General features: G+C 40.3%; 3 protein-coding genes across 7 annotated transcripts; 1 reads left to right on the top strand and 2 right to left on the bottom strand.

The window, feature by feature from the left end:
• The first annotated feature begins 577 nt into the window (after window positions 1-577).
• slc25a4 (solute carrier family 25 member 4) lies at window positions 578-2,899 on the top strand. Its single transcript, XM_076044529.1, has 4 exons — window positions 578-764; window positions 1,422-1,908; window positions 2,137-2,277; window positions 2,382-2,899. The coding sequence occupies exons 1-4, from the start codon at window positions 654-656 to the stop codon at window positions 2,537-2,539; spliced, it is 897 nt and encodes a 298-aa protein (XP_075900644.1). The 5' UTR covers window positions 578-653; the 3' UTR covers window positions 2,540-2,899.
• A 214-nt stretch (window positions 2,900-3,113) lies between these two features.
• Window positions 3,114-9,294, bottom strand: cfap97 (cilia and flagella associated protein 97). 5 transcript variants are annotated; one of them, XM_076044562.1, is made up of 6 exons: window positions 9,118-9,294; window positions 7,284-7,346; window positions 6,497-6,930; window positions 5,779-6,053; window positions 3,954-4,098; window positions 3,114-3,513 (listed from the first exon to the last, which is right to left on the bottom strand). In XM_076044562.1, exons 2-6 carry the CDS (start codon window positions 7,298-7,300, stop codon window positions 3,401-3,403), a joined length of 984 nt encoding a protein of 327 aa, XP_075900677.1. In that variant the 5' UTR covers window positions 7,301-7,346; window positions 9,118-9,294; the 3' UTR covers window positions 3,114-3,400. The 5 variants fall into 5 exon arrangements, with proteins under 5 accessions (XP_075900677.1, XP_075900688.1, XP_075900697.1 ...); XM_076044573.1 differs by lacking the exon at window positions 7,284-7,346 and adding an exon at window positions 8,781-8,809; XM_076044582.1 differs by lacking the exon at window positions 7,284-7,346.
• Window positions 9,295-9,540: 246 nt separating this feature from the next.
• ufsp2 (ufm1-specific peptidase 2) lies at window positions 9,541-14,024 on the bottom strand. The gene is made up of 12 exons (XM_076044542.1): window positions 13,878-14,024; window positions 13,611-13,686; window positions 12,942-13,125; window positions 12,789-12,855; window positions 12,422-12,576; window positions 12,123-12,315; window positions 11,862-12,008; window positions 11,603-11,767; window positions 11,387-11,511; window positions 11,229-11,305; window positions 10,673-10,797; window positions 9,541-10,579 (listed from the first exon to the last, which is right to left on the bottom strand). The coding sequence occupies exons 1-12, from the start codon at window positions 13,878-13,880 to the stop codon at window positions 10,493-10,495; spliced, it is 1,404 nt and encodes a 467-aa protein (XP_075900657.1). The 5' UTR covers window positions 13,881-14,024; the 3' UTR covers window positions 9,541-10,492.
• Window positions 14,025-16,633: the final 2,609 nt, after the last annotated feature.

The raw sequence follows: 16,633 nt of genomic DNA on the forward strand, positions 1-16,633 counted from the left end.
AATGTGCAGCAGAAACGCAAATGTCAACTGAACGAGAAGTTCAGTTTCCAAGCAAGTTTCAAGTCGAAGTTGTTTCTTCTGTAATTTATTTATTTTCTGAAAAAATACCTGGGACTGAGAACATGAAGTTGTCATATACTGCTCATATATTGCAAAATATTTAAGAGTTGCTGGCCCTGTAGGGTTCTGTCATAAGTAGGTCTGTCCCAAAGTTGCAGATTAAGTAGATAAATAAACGCAACTTTGATATTTCTGAAAGCTTGACAGGTGCATCATTAACTATGGGTTAAAGTGAGAGCACTCATATCTAATGTAATAAATCTAAATATCATTCGACTCGAGTTAGTATTAAAAATTAACCTATCATTTATTACGACTAAAACAGCATAAATTGTGTCCTTTAAACGTCCCTGGGTCGACCCAGCCTTGACATATGAAACATGGCGCATGCCTTGAACTTTAACCTCGGATATTTATTCAGCCTTGGTTTTCTGTTCGACAGGATGCAAATCCATCACCCAAAATTCTCGCGATAAACAGCGCCCATATATTAGGACACATGGGGGGTCCTCGTCCACTTTGGAGTGGCGTTGGGTTTCCTCGAGTACCTCAGTGGGGTTTCAGAGCGGCCAGACTCACACACCTATCCAACCATGTCGGACGCGGTGGTTAGTTTCATGAAGGATTTCCTGGCTGGTGGCATCGCCGCAGCCATCTCCAAAACAGCTGTCGCTCCCATCGAGAGAGTCAAGCTCCTGTTGCAGGTAAACTTCCTTGAGAATTTTCATGGATTCGTGCGGAAAAGTTTGGGCAAACGTTGATTTGCTGATTAAACAAGAGAGATCTATTTGGGTTGTTTTGTTTTTTTTTCTCTCGCGAAATTAAATATTAAAAAAAAATGTTCAACTTCAAGTCTGTAGGGTTTGGCGCGTGTCAAACAGGCGCGCGAGGGGTTGTGCGTCAGAACGGAGCTGGTTTGACGCACCGGGTTTAGCGGCGCTCTTGATGGCTCTGACGTCAGTTCCTTTAATAACGCGCAGCATTAAATTGTCTCTGTGCTTCTTTGTGAGGTGTTCGGTATGTTTAATTATTGCTCACGTAAAACAAGTGATCGCAGTAATATGTTGTCCTATTGAACGGCTAAATTTAACCGAGGGCATGTAATATAATCTGCAGCTATTCTCAAATGACATGGGTACGCAACACTATCGCCAAGAATTCAACCACACACTGAAGCCTTGCCCAAGGGTGTTAAAGTTGAAAATATTGGTTTTAGTATATTCAATAAAACCAAAAAATTACATAAAATTAAAATGAATGAAATAGTTAGTTTGTTTGCAAATACGTACAATGAAATATGCACAAAACAATGTACAATAAAATTAATTGTGAAATTTGGTACTCATATATTTGTTTTGTAGGTCCAACATGCCAGCAAACAGATCACCGTGGACAAACAGTACAAGGGAATCATGGACTGTGTGGTGAGGATCCCCAAGGAGCAGGGCTTCGTGTCCTTCTGGAGGGGCAACCTGGCCAACGTCATCCGCTACTTCCCCACCCAAGCCCTCAACTTCGCCTTCAAGGACAAATACAAGAAGATCTTCCTGGGCGGCGTGGACCAGAAGACACAGTTCTGGCGCTACTTTGCCGGCAACTTGGCCTCCGGCGGCGCCGCCGGCGCCACCTCGCTCTGCTTCGTCTACCCGCTGGACTTCGCCAGGACGAGGCTCGCCGCCGACATCGGCAAGGGCAATGCTGAGAGGGAGTTCACCGGCCTGGGCAACTGCATCAGCAAGATCTTCAAGACCGACGGCCTCAAGGGTCTCTACCTCGGCTTCAACGTGTCGGTGCAGGGCATCATCATCTACAGGGCGGCCTACTTCGGCTGCTTCGACACAGCCAAAGGTGAGCGTACCCCGATCTCACACTCCACAGAGTTTCCTTTGCTTGTTTTCTGCCAAGCCGCCAAGCCGCCAAGCAATGAGTGTTGCAGTTAAGGCTCGGAACACCCCGTGAGTATTGGGGACCACCTGAAGACCCCTCTTCCAGGCCAAGGCTTCATCCATTGAAAGTGGATGTAAGAACTAGCGCATCATTTTATGTCTCACCCTCGCCCCCCCCCCCCCACCACAGGTATGCTGCCAGACCCCAAGAACACACATATCGTGGTCACCTGGATGATCGCCCAGACCGTTACCGCCGCCGCGGGCATCATCTCGTACCCCTTCGACACCGTCAGACGTCGTATGATGATGCAGTCCGGACGCAAAGGAGGTTAGAAGAGTCACTGAGACCCGAGAAGAATCACACGCTTTCAAATTTTTTGGCACGCTCGCATGAGTCACACCTCACTGATCCCGTGTGTTCTCCCTTTACAGCTGACATCATGTACAAAGGCACAATCGACTGCTGGTCAAAGATGGTCAAGGACGAGGGACCAAAGGCCTTCTTCAAGGGCGCCTGGTCCAACGTGCTCAGAGGCATGGGCGGCGCCTTCGTGCTGGTGCTGTACGACGAGATCAAGAAGTACACATAAGAGACTTTCGTCATCTCCAGGTCCCTGAGGAAACCCTTCGCTTGGTCTGAGTCTTAATTCTTGTGAGAGTGATTACAGCAGGGGGGTAGTTTGCCACTGTTGGCAGGACGGTTAGGTAGACTTGCCCTGGGTTCTTACCATCGCCTCATCAGATCATTTGTTCCATCTACGACGCACCACTGAATGGCCGTGGAGATGCCGTGACTTTGCAAAGGATGGCGTCATCTGCCCCTCACGGTAGTCAAAGTTTGTCGAACAGTAGCTGAGGAGGCCCATTTGCTGTTATGATGTGACCACTCTGTACCCATGTGTCCCCACTCACACATTGTTTTATTAAAAATAAAAAATTATTAGACCAATTGTCTGCTACTGTGATGTATGATGCGCTGTCTCCCTGCATGCATGCTTTCACATTTTTGCCACAGGACTAAAAAGGAATTAATAAGTTTAGGAGGGCCAGCAATCACCACCCTGTCAGACCTACAACAACATAGAAATATAGTTCTAGTGAAACCTACCTAAATTCTTTGTGGCTCGTCAAGCTAAACGAGATAAGATAAGGACTTCCTGTCTGCATTTGAAGTATTTTAAGAAAGTTGCTGACAACTGAATAGTGACCATGCAATCAAATATAACAACCAACAACTGAAATGTAATCTCAAATATATACATTTAATTTAAAAAAAATATCACAAAATGATTTTGTGCAAATATGACATGAGAGGTAAAACAATTGAAATTTGACAAATGAAAAATATCATACAAAAATGATAATAAAAATAGATTGCTATGTTATGGCTTTTAAGAGTAATGGCAAAATGTACAACAGTCAACCCTGTACAACAAAAGTCCTTTTTTTGGTCAACACCAAGCCAGCCGTTGAGGTCCCTTTTTCTTTGTCTTGGCTGGAGAAGTGATGCCAGAGAAACCAGTAGTGTTGGAAGATGGTCTTGAGACTGGTTGTGCCGGTTGTGCTGTTGATGAGGTCAAAACATTGATATAAACCCTGCTGATTTGTTTTTATATTTAAAATATGTATCAAACAAAAAAAGTTAATTTGATGGAGGAAAATGGTCACTTATAGTAACTAGTACAGTTAAATAAATTCAATTTAATTTAATTTAATAATAAATTCAATAATAATTTCAATACATTGAAAAAAATGCTAATGCAAATTTCTACAAAGAATGTCCATTACGCTGAAAAAAGTAACCCTCTCTTTGATGTATTCTCCATCTAAACATTTACCTGTAGTCTCTTACATCTATTGTAAAACATTTGCAACATGGTAAACTTTCTAATTAATCAACCCTGGGTTAAATAAGTACTGAATATGACTGTTTTAAGGGTTTGGGGATATGAAAATTAAAAATTTGAAATTAAATTTAAAAAGTAGCATGTGTGAGTTTCCTACCTGAGGGCGTTTTGGTTGCGCACCGCTCTTTCTTAGCAGTGGTGGGACCTGACAAATATCCAACAAGTCGCTGGTAGTCAGCCAGCTGATCAGTGCGCCTTAGGCCACGTGTCGGCTTGACAGCTTCAAGTCTCTTCAGGAACGCCTGGAAAGAACAAAATAAATAGATGAATAGAAAATCTTCAGAGAAAGAGACCACATGAGGCTAAACAGCGTAGGCAAGTGGCTGAATATCACACTCCCACGTGAAAGCTGCGCAGAACTCCATGTGAATCAAGCCAAAAGGCAAACAGCATGTTCCCGGGTGCTTGTTTTAAGGCAATCCTCTGGCTGCTCATAAAACACCACAGGCTGCAGTTTTCACACACACCTGCTGCATTTCCAATATTAGGGCACATGGAAACTTCTGTTTGTCTAATTTTCTATATTTGAACCAAAATGGAAACGGCTGATCTTGAAATACGCAGTAGTGGTGGAGTTGTGCCGAATGACTGCGGTGTCATAAATGTGATGTGTGGGGTGGATACAGTGATCGCGCAGCAGATTCAATTACTTCACTCTATGAATAGAGAAGGCAGACACAAGCACCCCCAACAGTGCTGGGAGATGAGCCAGAGAGCGAGAGGACAGCCTGTCCTTAACAGGAGTGGAACACATCCCCACATTAAGAGTCGTGTTTGACATTTATTCAGCAGTAGCAAGAAAATGTACAGAACCCACTGAAGAAAATCTTGCAGTTTCTGGCTTTTCCTCTGACACTGAGTTCAGAAATTCTTGTGTGGGAAATTATGATTTCTTTATTGCTTCTTGTGTCATGTGATTCAAATTAAAAAAAAAAAAATCAACCGACTTAATAAACGAAGTGAAAGGTTAAAGCTGCAGATGTCAAGCTGTCCTATAATGTGAGGGTGAGGTGCTGTAGAAAATCTGCCACCTGCTGTTGTCTGTCTAAAATGACCCACAACGGCTATGAGGGTTTCCAACTAATTAGCACTACATTGCCAACACAATGTAAATACTTACGACTGAGCAGACAAACTGTAAAGTCAGCCAATCGCCATTTTCTTTTTGATGGGATGTCTAGAAAAATGTTATGTTCTACTATATTAGTAAAAGCAATTCTAAAATTGTAGAACTGCATAATAGATGGTAATATTTATTTGAAAAAATACACTTTTGCTGTTTATTCAATCTTTATTGAAAGATGAACTAAGATGTGACGATGTTTGGAGAGCAAACAGGAGTTTTTCTATTATTATTTCTATTATCTAAAAATGCAGTGTGAGACACAGGTTTCTTTAGAAGTTAGTACATTGATTCATATTTTCTTTTTAATTATTTATTTATTTATTTTTTACCCTATTAGTGGTGATGTGTCCATGTCCCAGTCTGTTGAAACACACACAATGACAATGGCTGAGAACTAGCACCCCCTCTAGGTATTAACGCTTCCTCTCAAAGTAAAAATAAACATTGGCTACTTTACCATGAGAAAAGTATGGATTTTGGGGAATACAATGTCTATATTTTTTTAATGTTGGCACAGGTATTAATACTTTAATGTTGCAAACCTTTTTTCAAAGACATGAATCGTTTATTTTGGTTGTTGTTACCGAAGTGTAGCCAAGTGTGTTGAATGAATGAATGAAGCACTGCTGCTGTAACAATTCAATTTCCTGTGAAGGATTAATAGTAGTATCTATCTATCTATTAATCTATCTATCTATCTGTCTTTATATCTGTGTTCCATGCTCTATTTTATGTAGACAGGAAAATGTGTTAGTTATTTTCAACTACTGTATGAAACTCAAAAGTTACAACCTACCAGGTTCTCTCTTTCGATGCGTTTCTGTTCCCGCAGCCTATTAAGACCATGGTGAGAGATTTTATTCAAAGGCGTGTTGACGCTCACATAGGCCTTCTTCACTTGAGCACTACCAGGTTTGGGTCCTTCTGAAATGCGAGTCAGTTCCCGCAGAAGCCGCTGGTTTTCATGTTCTATGTTTCGGACCTCGTTGTTGGAGAATGAATAGTTTTTACGGGCTCTTCCCCAATGATGGACCAGTTTAGCTCCACACTGACTATTTGAGTTCAGAAAACCTGTCATGAGAGAAGGAAATGAAATGAACTTAAAAAAAACCTGAAGGAAGACACATTTCATGTGAATTATAACTAATGGCTTCAACAACGTCACATTTGTCTGAAACATTTTACTTTGCATTAATAAGTTAGGATCCTGCGTTGTTCATTCTTTACAGTTTTGTCTCGTAGACGATCAAAAGTTATCATAAAAACAAGTGAATCAACTGGTGAATCAGGGGCTGACCGCAAGGCTGACAGTAAATTGAAGTACATCAATTAACCTGGCTATAAACTGGTCAAAGCTGGTACTGACAGACAAGTTGCTGTACAATGTTTATTGTTCTTGAGGTTCTCCACATGAATGTGACTTCAGGTTAACCAAGAAATCAAGGTATTAAAAACTCAACAGCACTCAAAACCAAGAAGCTTTGCCAGAACATATGTCGAGAAAGGATACTTACGCTCGTCTACGTTCCGACCCAAATCCTTGGCTTGATGTACCTTGCTCAGGCCACTGGAGGGCACACTTCTGTGCTGTTGCTGCTGTCTGACACTCTCCTCTTCAGTCTCTGTGTGGTTAAGGTCCAATGACTGAAGAGGGCTGCAGTCGGGTGTGGAGAGGGCGGTCACATCGGTCACTGTATCGTCTCCCTCCTCACTTGGTTTCCTTCTTCCAATAGACTTCTGAGACAAACCATCCTTTGAGATTGTGGTCAGTTTTGCTTGTGGCGTCTCACACGCTCGTTGGGTTTCCTTTTTAGCCTTTAATCCTTTCTCAGAGATTTTGCCCGTACTGCTGCTGATGCTGTCATCGTCGCAGTCACTGTCGAAAAAGGAATGATCTACTTCGCCTTCTTGATCGCTGGGATTGATCATGGCAGTCTTCGGCAACACACTGGAAATTAAAAGTAGCGTGCATAAATTAGACCATTGAAAGATTAAAAGATCATATCTGTGGACAATACGTTCTTTAAAAATACAATAAAAAATATGCAACAAAAGTGTACTTTTGTTCAGCCCTCCTATTTCACTCCCCTTGCATACACTGACAATGAATTTCCGCATTACTTTAATATATAAACCTATTAATGTATGGGATGTTAAGTCAGAAATTCATGAAATCACTGCTGGGTGGGATAATTGCTTCTTATACATGTAAAATGAGTGTAAATTACTAGTTGAATACAACTATATAAACATCTTAAGGGTAAATAAAGACTAAGAAAAATTCTTAAAGGGCTGCATTACCATTTTTCTTTTTGCATTTGATTCCCTGTGATGTCATCTTCCTTTTTTATCCTTTTTGTTCTGCTATGAGATTTGACAGTAGATGGCATCCAAAGCCTCACATTACTGCCACATTCCCTGAGATTCTACCCCAGCTTCCCTATTCCGCAAAAGCGGGTGAAGTGGACGAACAAGCCTTCTTTACTCCAAAATAATCACTGCGATTAACAAAACACTGTCGGTATGACTTTAATCTGGGATTAAAGCCGTATCAAGTTTTGACATTTTTCATGTTTCGTGACATTTCTTTGGAGACTGTTGACGTACAAGTTGTCAGTTTCAGCCATGCATACTCAACAAGTCAGAGAATATCTTAATACACCTGTAATGTAGTTAACAATTACTCAGAAAAAATATTACTAGTATGACTATACAGCTGGGGGAAAAAGGAAGGTGCACAATCGAGTCATCCATATGCAGTTCTTCCTATCGTGGAAAAACAGGATGCAACGTTGCTCTCAGATGAAGGTGGTGAGTGTAGCATCCACGTAGTTGAGCAGGGTAGACACAAAGCCCAGGACTATTAGGTGAGGTTATACATAATAGAAATTCAAACATATGCATATAATGATTTTGTGCACTCAGTTTGTTTTCAGACTCTAATGTGTATTGTACTTTGGTTTAGGTTTCTTGCAGTGTTGAAGATGTCAGTCAGTATGCCAGCATATTAAAGTGCTAAGGATTCTAAAAACGACGTAGTGATATAATTGGAAACCCAAAGTGTGTATTTATTACTTGTGTAATACAGCAGTGAGCCTATTTATTTATTTGTTTGTTTAAAGAGAGCATCAGGGATTCATTAGCTGCTCTTACCTCAGGACTGTCTTACAAATGTTAATTGGTTTTTGTTTATTTTCTCCATGTCTAATCCGCCATTGCAAGTGAGCTGATAGGGAGCAAAACATATGTGTGCTGGCCGTGGGCCAAACTGTTTCTTCTTCTCCCCCCCCCCCCTTCTGTTTGGTTGATGTCCTTAGTTCACTTCTCCCACTGCTTTGCCTACCTTACCCAGTTTGTCCACATCTATGAGTCAGTGCTGACTTATAATGTTTCGAAGATGTGTGCTGCTACAGTGGACACAATGGTACGTGTAACCTTCAAATTTGTTTGACATGTCTAAGTAGAAAACGATTTATTTCAGTGTGCACTGCTGCCCCTAACCAACTAATTTACAGTACTGGGTCAACGTTGCAAGAATGAACTCCAAACTTTTAAAACAAACACCTGTCACAAATCTTTTCACCTACACAATTTGTCATTCTCCATTGATTCATCACCGTCATTCAAGTCCGTATTGCCTCAACTCTTTCTCTCAGCTGCCCCTTGTGACCTGATCAAACAGCAGCAAGCCTCAGACATACAGTAACTCAAATCCCGCAATCTAATGTTCATGCTCCAACGTCGAGACGGTTAACAGTAGAAATTGTAAACTGCGTAAACATGTTCCCGACCTCTTACCTGAAAAATGGCATTAAGATGCATAAAAGCTTGCAGAGGACGATTTGGTGGGGAATGAAAATTTGAATGAAGTTAAAATTGCGTTGGCATGCTGCTGGTTGTAGATTATGTGAGTGAGACAAACCCGTCTAACCAACAAGGGTGAATCACTATGTGCTGTTAGCACAGTGGCTATGATTGTGTCGTGTCTGGTAACTGCACAGAAATGTTTTCAGACAAGTGACGGACAAAGTCAGACAATAGCAAATGAGTAGATTATTAGTGGACTGCACTAACGGGGAAACGCTGCGAGTCTAGCTAGCTAGCTTTTGCTAACTTTGCTGTAGTGATTTCTTACCTGGAAAAACGTCGTTTATTCTAAATTGACTAGCATATCGTCCACATCCTAGTAAATATTCCTGCACATGACAGAGGATAATTAGCGAGAAAACCCCACAATCACCTCAAAATGCAGTTATTAGTACTATGCATCGGTACCTAGTAACGGGGAAATGTAGCAGGTGAACGTCACTTCCTGGAAACGGTGGCGCATGCTCTCGAGCCATTTTATAAATTTTTACTGATAACCAATTTGTATTTAAACAGAATTAAAGAAAACATTAGTCTCTCAAATTCCTTTGAAACTCATTGACACGCACTGTTTTTAATTTAAAAAGCACATTTTTTATCATTTTCCTAATTGAAACAATGAGTATTTAAAAATTGTGAAATTAGTTCTTGTAATATAACTTGATTGTGATTAAAAAGTGATTTCTGTGAAGTTTTATTGTAAAGATTTTTGAAGGGTTATCGTGAAATAGGAGGAAAAATACAACTTGTCTGCTGACTTTGGAGAGAAACAAACAGAAGTTACTCTGTAACAGTTTATCAGGTTTTTTTTTTAATTTATTTATTGTTTTTTTGTTTTTTTTTAAACAAGACATGTAGAAGAAACTACCAGTACGGTGGTTATCTATTGTGCACAAGCAACTGCTCCCCCAGTGCGCATCCATGAACAAGAGGGGATTATCTGAAGGCGCGTCCCCTGACATTGTAATTTGTCATGGGTTTCTCTTAATAACATTGTTAGATCTTGAACTGACACACAACTGAAATGCCAGTGTCCTGGTGCAATTGAACCAGCGTGAATCTAAAGTAAAAGAAACTTGTGTCGGGCCAGTTTTCCATAATTTACATGCCAATGCAAGAGAAATTAGGGTTAAATGGGGGTCTTTAAGTCCCACACTCATACAACCAGGCCATAGATGATACATCACAAAGCGTGACAATAAGTTTCTGCAGTCCAAACACTATAGAAGTTTTTTTTTGAAAATCTGAATTTTATTATACGTGTCGCTGAGTAGACAAAAGCACCCATTTGACTCTTTGACAGCCAAATGCTTGTGAGGACTCAATTACAGGATGTGATTATTTTCCAATAATGGGGCTTGGCTGAGATCAGACTGCTTTCAGAAGCAGTCTGATCTCAGCATGATACCACAGGGCACCTAAAGGTCTTTTATAATTATGTTTCACTGTCCTGTAGTCATGGCAGATCCAAAACTTAAGATAATCAAGTTAACAAATGTGTTTGAAGCCGTTGCAATTTTGGTAATTATTAAGGAACATGAGCGCGCACATTTTTCATGGGTGTAATAATGTGGCCTTATTAACGTTGATGATTCTTTACCCCCTCAGATTCATTTCAATTCCAGTCTGAATGTTGTAAGATCTTAGATCCCCTTTGGCCTCTGAGGCAGACATAAATTGTAATAGGCCGTTTGATCCCAAAAATCTGGTCCTTTCCAGCCACACCAGCCCTGAAAAAAAGCGGCACGCATTCATATTGTCAATATTGTGTGAGGAAGTACCAATAGATAGAAAGAGAAATGTCGGTATTTTAAACCATTAACCTTATCTGTGATGACGCCCAGATCCTCGGCTCCAGTGTAATGTGGATCCAAGATGAGATAACGAATCTGCCCGGTGGTCTCACTCCACGCTACGCCCAGAATGGTGTGAGCTAAAACTCCACCTCCTGCAACACATGCATGCATTTTAAGATCCAAGATTGTGTTTCTCGAGTACACAGCTTATAATAATTAATATAATACATTTATGACTTATAGGGCTTCATACAATAGGAAATGTCAGCAATGTTTACCCATAAAAATATATCACATATATAACACATGCATTATTGCTGTACAATATAGATTTTGACCAAGTATTACAATATATTTGTTGGTGCTTAAATACTTTATATATTATATATTTATACTAGATTTGGGTATGAATATTGCAGTGCCTGTTGTTAGGTAGTTAGTCTGAGTAGGCTATAACTGTATTTTAGAACTTCTGTAACAAAACATATCATTAAATCTTTAATTTTCTGTCGGCTGTTCATATTAAATGTTATAAATTCTAAGAAGAATTTGAAGTATTGGTTCTGACGGTGCTCCACTTTACCAATCATGACTGGAGTCCCTTCTGAGAGAAAGTGGTTGGTCAGCTCTCTGCCTTTGGAAGCCAGTTCAGAACCTTGACTATAAAGCAAAAGTGCTCAGTGAGTCAAATTCTGATAAATACACACATCACACACAAAGTTTTGTTTAATAACAGCCCACCTTACAAACATGATCTTGGAGGTCACCCCGAGCGACTGGTTGAGGACATTCTGGACCTCGATGGACCCGATCCACTGCCGGGATCCCACAAAAGATGGCTCTTTGTCTCCAACATCTACCAGAGCCTTTGTGGAAACAACCACCACGATAGAAGGAAAGTTAAGTGAACATCTCCATTGCATCATCACTTCATTGCACTCAGAACCAAACCGATACCTGCTGGATCTCCCTGTGAGTGGGGACAGATCTCTCCACGTAGCCTTGCTGCTTGAACCAGGAACAGATGGTCTGAAGGGATCGGTAAGCACAGCCCCAGCCGTTGTCGTCAATGTGGTCCTGCATGTAGTGGTGGTAACTGTAGATTCCTCGAACCAAGTTCACCTTGATTAACACACATAGCAAAACAGTTTATCAGCCCTTCAAAGAGGACTTGTTTTATATATTTGTGTATGACAAAGTGTGCAATCTGTTGTACCTTTCCTTGGTCCAGAGAGGGATGTGTGAGGACACGGTGAGGGTTTCGGAGGTAACCATCCTTGTAAGTCTCGTTGGGAAATCGGTAGGCACTCACTCTTCTGAAATAGGGCCAGTCCTCTGGTAAGTCAAACTGCTGATGCAGTTCCTGCATGAACAAATGTCAAAATGTTGATTTCTGAATGAACATGCAGTAAGCAAATACCATGTATTGAATCAAGCTAGTATTTAAGTGAAAGTCTCAAGAACTTTCACTTCTTACTTTACGAAGTGTCTCTAGTTGGCTGTCGGCCACTCCTGATGGGAAAACAGCCGTGACTAATCCCTTGGGTTCTGGAAGGAGGAAGTGCATCGGTTCAGGTACCAGCACTGTTGTCCCCTTCGTGTGCTGGAGCATGACTTTTTCCATGTCATGCAGCTGATGAATTAGGCCCTCCAACAGGGCTCCAAAGGCACTGCAATGGGAAAGAAAAGTCATTTCCTCATTAACGGCTGTATCTCGCATCCGGTGGCGAGTTTGGCTAAAGGAAAAAGTCAAGGTGCTCCCAGGGTGAAACTTACTGCTTGATGGAGTCTTTGCAGGTGGTAGAGACAACGCAGTCCATGGGGAGAGTTGTTGACAGGAAGTGGGCTTTCTGGGATTTTTTGCAGAGGATTGGAGCTGGAAGAGGGCCAGGTTGGGTCACCTCCGTCATCAGACGGATGTCAATGACAGTCTGAATTTCGAGACATGTGCACACAGACATCAAAGAATTTTTACTCTTAACCTCTAAAAATAAATAAATAAATCAAACCAATCAACCACAGTTAGTGTTACATGGGCACACAAAAAGCATCTTATTTTTATCTTATATTATTACCTGTTTTAACTGATTTGAAGGCACTGTTTTGTGTTCTAGATGTTTGTGTATTAAAACTGAATAGGTACCGTTGTCGAGCCTTTTTTGTTTTTCTTTTTTGCAGACCTCATGCCAGTGTTCTCTTCCTCATCTGACCTGAAAGTAACAGAGCCAATTTAAGTGCATTCAATCAAAAACGAGGTTAAATCTATCTTAATAAAGAGAGTAGCAAACACACTTACAGTATCCACTGATGTATGTCGTCACACAACATATCTGGTGTGATTTCTCCTGGAGTGGCGTGAAAACCTCTGTTTGGCCAAATGATAATGGGACTGTCACAGGCCATCAGAGCACAGGCTTCAGATTTCAGCTGGGAGTGGAGCTTCTGAAATGTTGTGGAGATTTCCTTCTGCAAGAGGGAGACTGAAAGAGGACAGAGACGGCAGTATCGCCATGATAGTGATTGCCATCACTAACCTTATTATATAGTCATTTTATAGAAGACTGCCTTCTAGTAATTTTTTATTACCAACATTTAATCACGGTTTGGAGTAATGTGGCTTTGGTCACATTTTTATTTCAGAATTAATTGACAAGTGTTATGCCATAGCTGCTGGGGAAAAAATTGCTTTATATAATGAGGTTTGAATAGATGGACATGGATTTCCCGTTTTTCAATAACTGAAATTTTTTTGGCACACTCGTTTCCTTGTTACGAACGTATAGCTACTGCTGTAGTCCTACAGCCAGTGTTAAAGTAGACTCCATCACCTTTGATTTGGTATTATTCACTGAATAAGTGTCACAAAAGGCAACAGCAGTAAGACAAATTAATTTTGATGCTTGGCCATGAAATCATAAGCACATCAGTGGAGCTCATTGATCACAGAGAATGTCAGTGAACCTACCATCTTTGCTGTCCAACAGACATCTAAACTCCAGTGGCCCTCTGACACGGAGGAGGCTCTGAGATTCTCCAACCACCTGCGGAAACACAATCAAACACAAGTTTTAAAGCGTTAGTATGTACTTGTGTGTCCATGTACCCATAATACAAGGAACCAGAGTCCAGACACTCTCGACAGTCCAGACAGTCTAATTTAACTTCGCGAAAGCAATGTGAGCGGTAAGGGAAGGACGACAACAGTTTAGACGGATATTTTCCCCAAACTTACCATTTTATTGCTTGTTAGACGAACCAAACACCGAAATACAAGCAAAACTCAGGGGGCTGACATGTCTGTTGTCGGGGCAAATCAACGTGTCTCTGACTGTAGCGTTTGATTGGCCCACGATGACTCCGCCCATTGGTGGTGCATTCAATGCAGCTCGTTATTAAGCACCATGATGGATGTCAGCACGGAACAAGCAGCGGTGCAGTAATTATCAACGATGACGAAAAACGAAATACTAAAAGTGCCAAACAAATGTATATAGCTACACCTTGTTTGTTCGTAAAACAATTTATTTTTGATTGTTAATGAGACATCTGTGCACCATTATACAATACTCGCATTCATCGCTGTTAATACTGAATGACGATTATCAGGCACACGTTTTTCATGATAAATCATCTAATAATTTGACTCACAATAAGATTAAAGAGAATCTCAACTTTTTAAATGAAACAATATTTTTTACGTTTGTTTATTTTTTAATCATATCTCCTTGCATCCTTATTTCTTTTAACAAAAAACCTTAGTGGTGCTATTTGTGCAGACAGCCTATTAAGTGTGTCTCTGAGGCTGGTTCTGCTTTACTAGGGTTGAGTGATGCATACAATATCGGATTATTTTAGCATCAGTGACCATGTCACCCGTCTTATGCAACATTTGGAAGAGTGTGTCCACAATGTAATTTTTCTCTCCACTCTGTTATCCATTTAGATTTTTTTTTTCCTCAATAAATAATACATAAGAGGTATAACAAATCAGACTTATTGCAGAGCAAAACAGCAATGCACCTTTCCTGTAATGTTCTGTTTCCCTCGGGCAAGTGCACGGATGGCAGCCATGCATGCGTGCAAGGCCAGCCAGGGTGAGTTGATGCATAGTAGAAAATATATGTCATTAATACTATCCATATGTGGGAGCATTCCAGCTATAGTGTGATCTCTTGAGGCAAATCTCTATCAACTTAAGTAGAAAAACACATCCATTGTGAAAGACTGCATTGTCTGGACAAACAAGCCCATCAAGATGATAGAATGCGTGCATGTGTAAATATAAAGGAGGGTAGACAACAGGACAGGAATCCTACACTCGAAAACTTCTTCTGGATTAAATTCTAAACCTTTGGCAAAAAAATTACTTGAAATTACAGTTATTCATTGTCACTTCTGTGCATCAAAATAAGCCATCTTGAGATTCAAATACTTAAATAGTACTTGATCAGCAAAACTGAGTTTGTTTGGCAATAGAATTTGTCAGAATCTGTCTAAACTGAAGAAAACAACCATCACAATGAATTATGCTGCATTTTGCTTTCCAAGATCACGCTGGCTGTTTTGGAGATGGAATTAGAGCTGGCAGTAAAAAAAAACTGGAAATTAAATTCAATCACAATCATGTATAATTCCTTCTGGTTCTGATTTCTGATTATCAATGGGGTCCGTATGGAGTAGATGTGATTTTCTTAGATATATATATAAAAAATAACTCATGATATTTGGAACAGCACAGCTTTAGTTCCTAATTGAACAATGTCTCAAAAAAATCAATCTGTATAACAGTTTTAAAGAAATCCTTCTACCTTCACTGCATTGAGAAAACATGGTGGGTTTTGATCCTGCTCACCTCTTTCCTCACTGGTGCACTTTAAAAATTACAGAGCAAGTCATTTCCTATTATAATATGGCAGGCTGTTGTAAAACTTTGAAAAATTGGAATTTGTCTTGTTTTGTCATTGGATGGGATTTTCCCCAGGGAAAACAGAGGGCAGTACAAACATGTTTCTGCAAGACTGCTATTAATGTATATAATCAAATAATGAATCAAAGCTTATTAGTGACCTCTACCTTTAAGATCAATGTTTAAATCTGTGAAAAAATGTGAGTTTGTTTTTCACGGCCAGCGTTGGAACATCATTCGCAGATGAAACTTACTGATGCACCTGCATGTCACGCACTACCTTCAAAGAGAGCCCCCTTGTTTAACTAAGCACACTCAAAGTATAAACAGCAACTGTCTGACGTCATGGATGTCCCGTTCCTGTGGATTAAGTGTGTTAGGTTTGATTTGTGACGAGATCCCCTATCTCTCTGTGTATCATAAACAGTGTATTTAGACCTTTCGCAAGAGTGCGTTTGTGGGGACCAAATTAATGGCAAGCACTCAGGAAACTCAGTTCAAATGCACATTTGTCACAGTCATGAGCAGAGTTTCCACTGGAACTCATTCAGATGTTTAATATCTGTTACTAAATGAGAGGAGGGCAAAATGCAACAATGCGTTCACTTAAACAGGGTTAAAAATATTTCCAAAATATGTTTTTTTCTTTCACATGCAATCAGCTCTAAGAATAAAACAACCACTTCAAATACTTTATTTTGGCTGCACTGTAAGCGAACTTTTGCATTTAAGACTTAAGTAAGACAAAGACGGATTACATGTTAATCCACTGGGTGAGATTGTGTTACCCTAAAAAACCTTTTAAGGATTACGTGGTGATAAACCTAAACCGATAGCGTACAAGCAGATTTTCAACGCTCCAGTATATCACCTTTTTTTGGGACGTAAATCTATCAGCTCTTTGCTTATTTTAGTCGAAGAAAACCAGCAGAAGGAAAACAATCATATTATCCACTTTTGACTTTACTCACAAGATTCAGGTCCCTTCCTTGTCTGTGCAAGAGTTTCAATGAGAAAGACGGGAATGATAAAACTGCAAGGCTTCCCCTCTCTCACCTTGGCAGAGACAGGAAGCTCCAAGT

The sequence above is a fragment of the Nelusetta ayraudi genome, unplaced genomic scaffold (assembly GCF_046127955.1).
Source record: "Nelusetta ayraudi isolate G7.1 ecotype Tasmania unplaced genomic scaffold, CSIRO-AGI_Nayr_v1 ptg000004l, whole genome shotgun sequence".
NCBI classification, from domain to species: domain Eukaryota; kingdom Metazoa; phylum Chordata; class Actinopteri; order Tetraodontiformes; family Monacanthidae; genus Nelusetta; species Nelusetta ayraudi.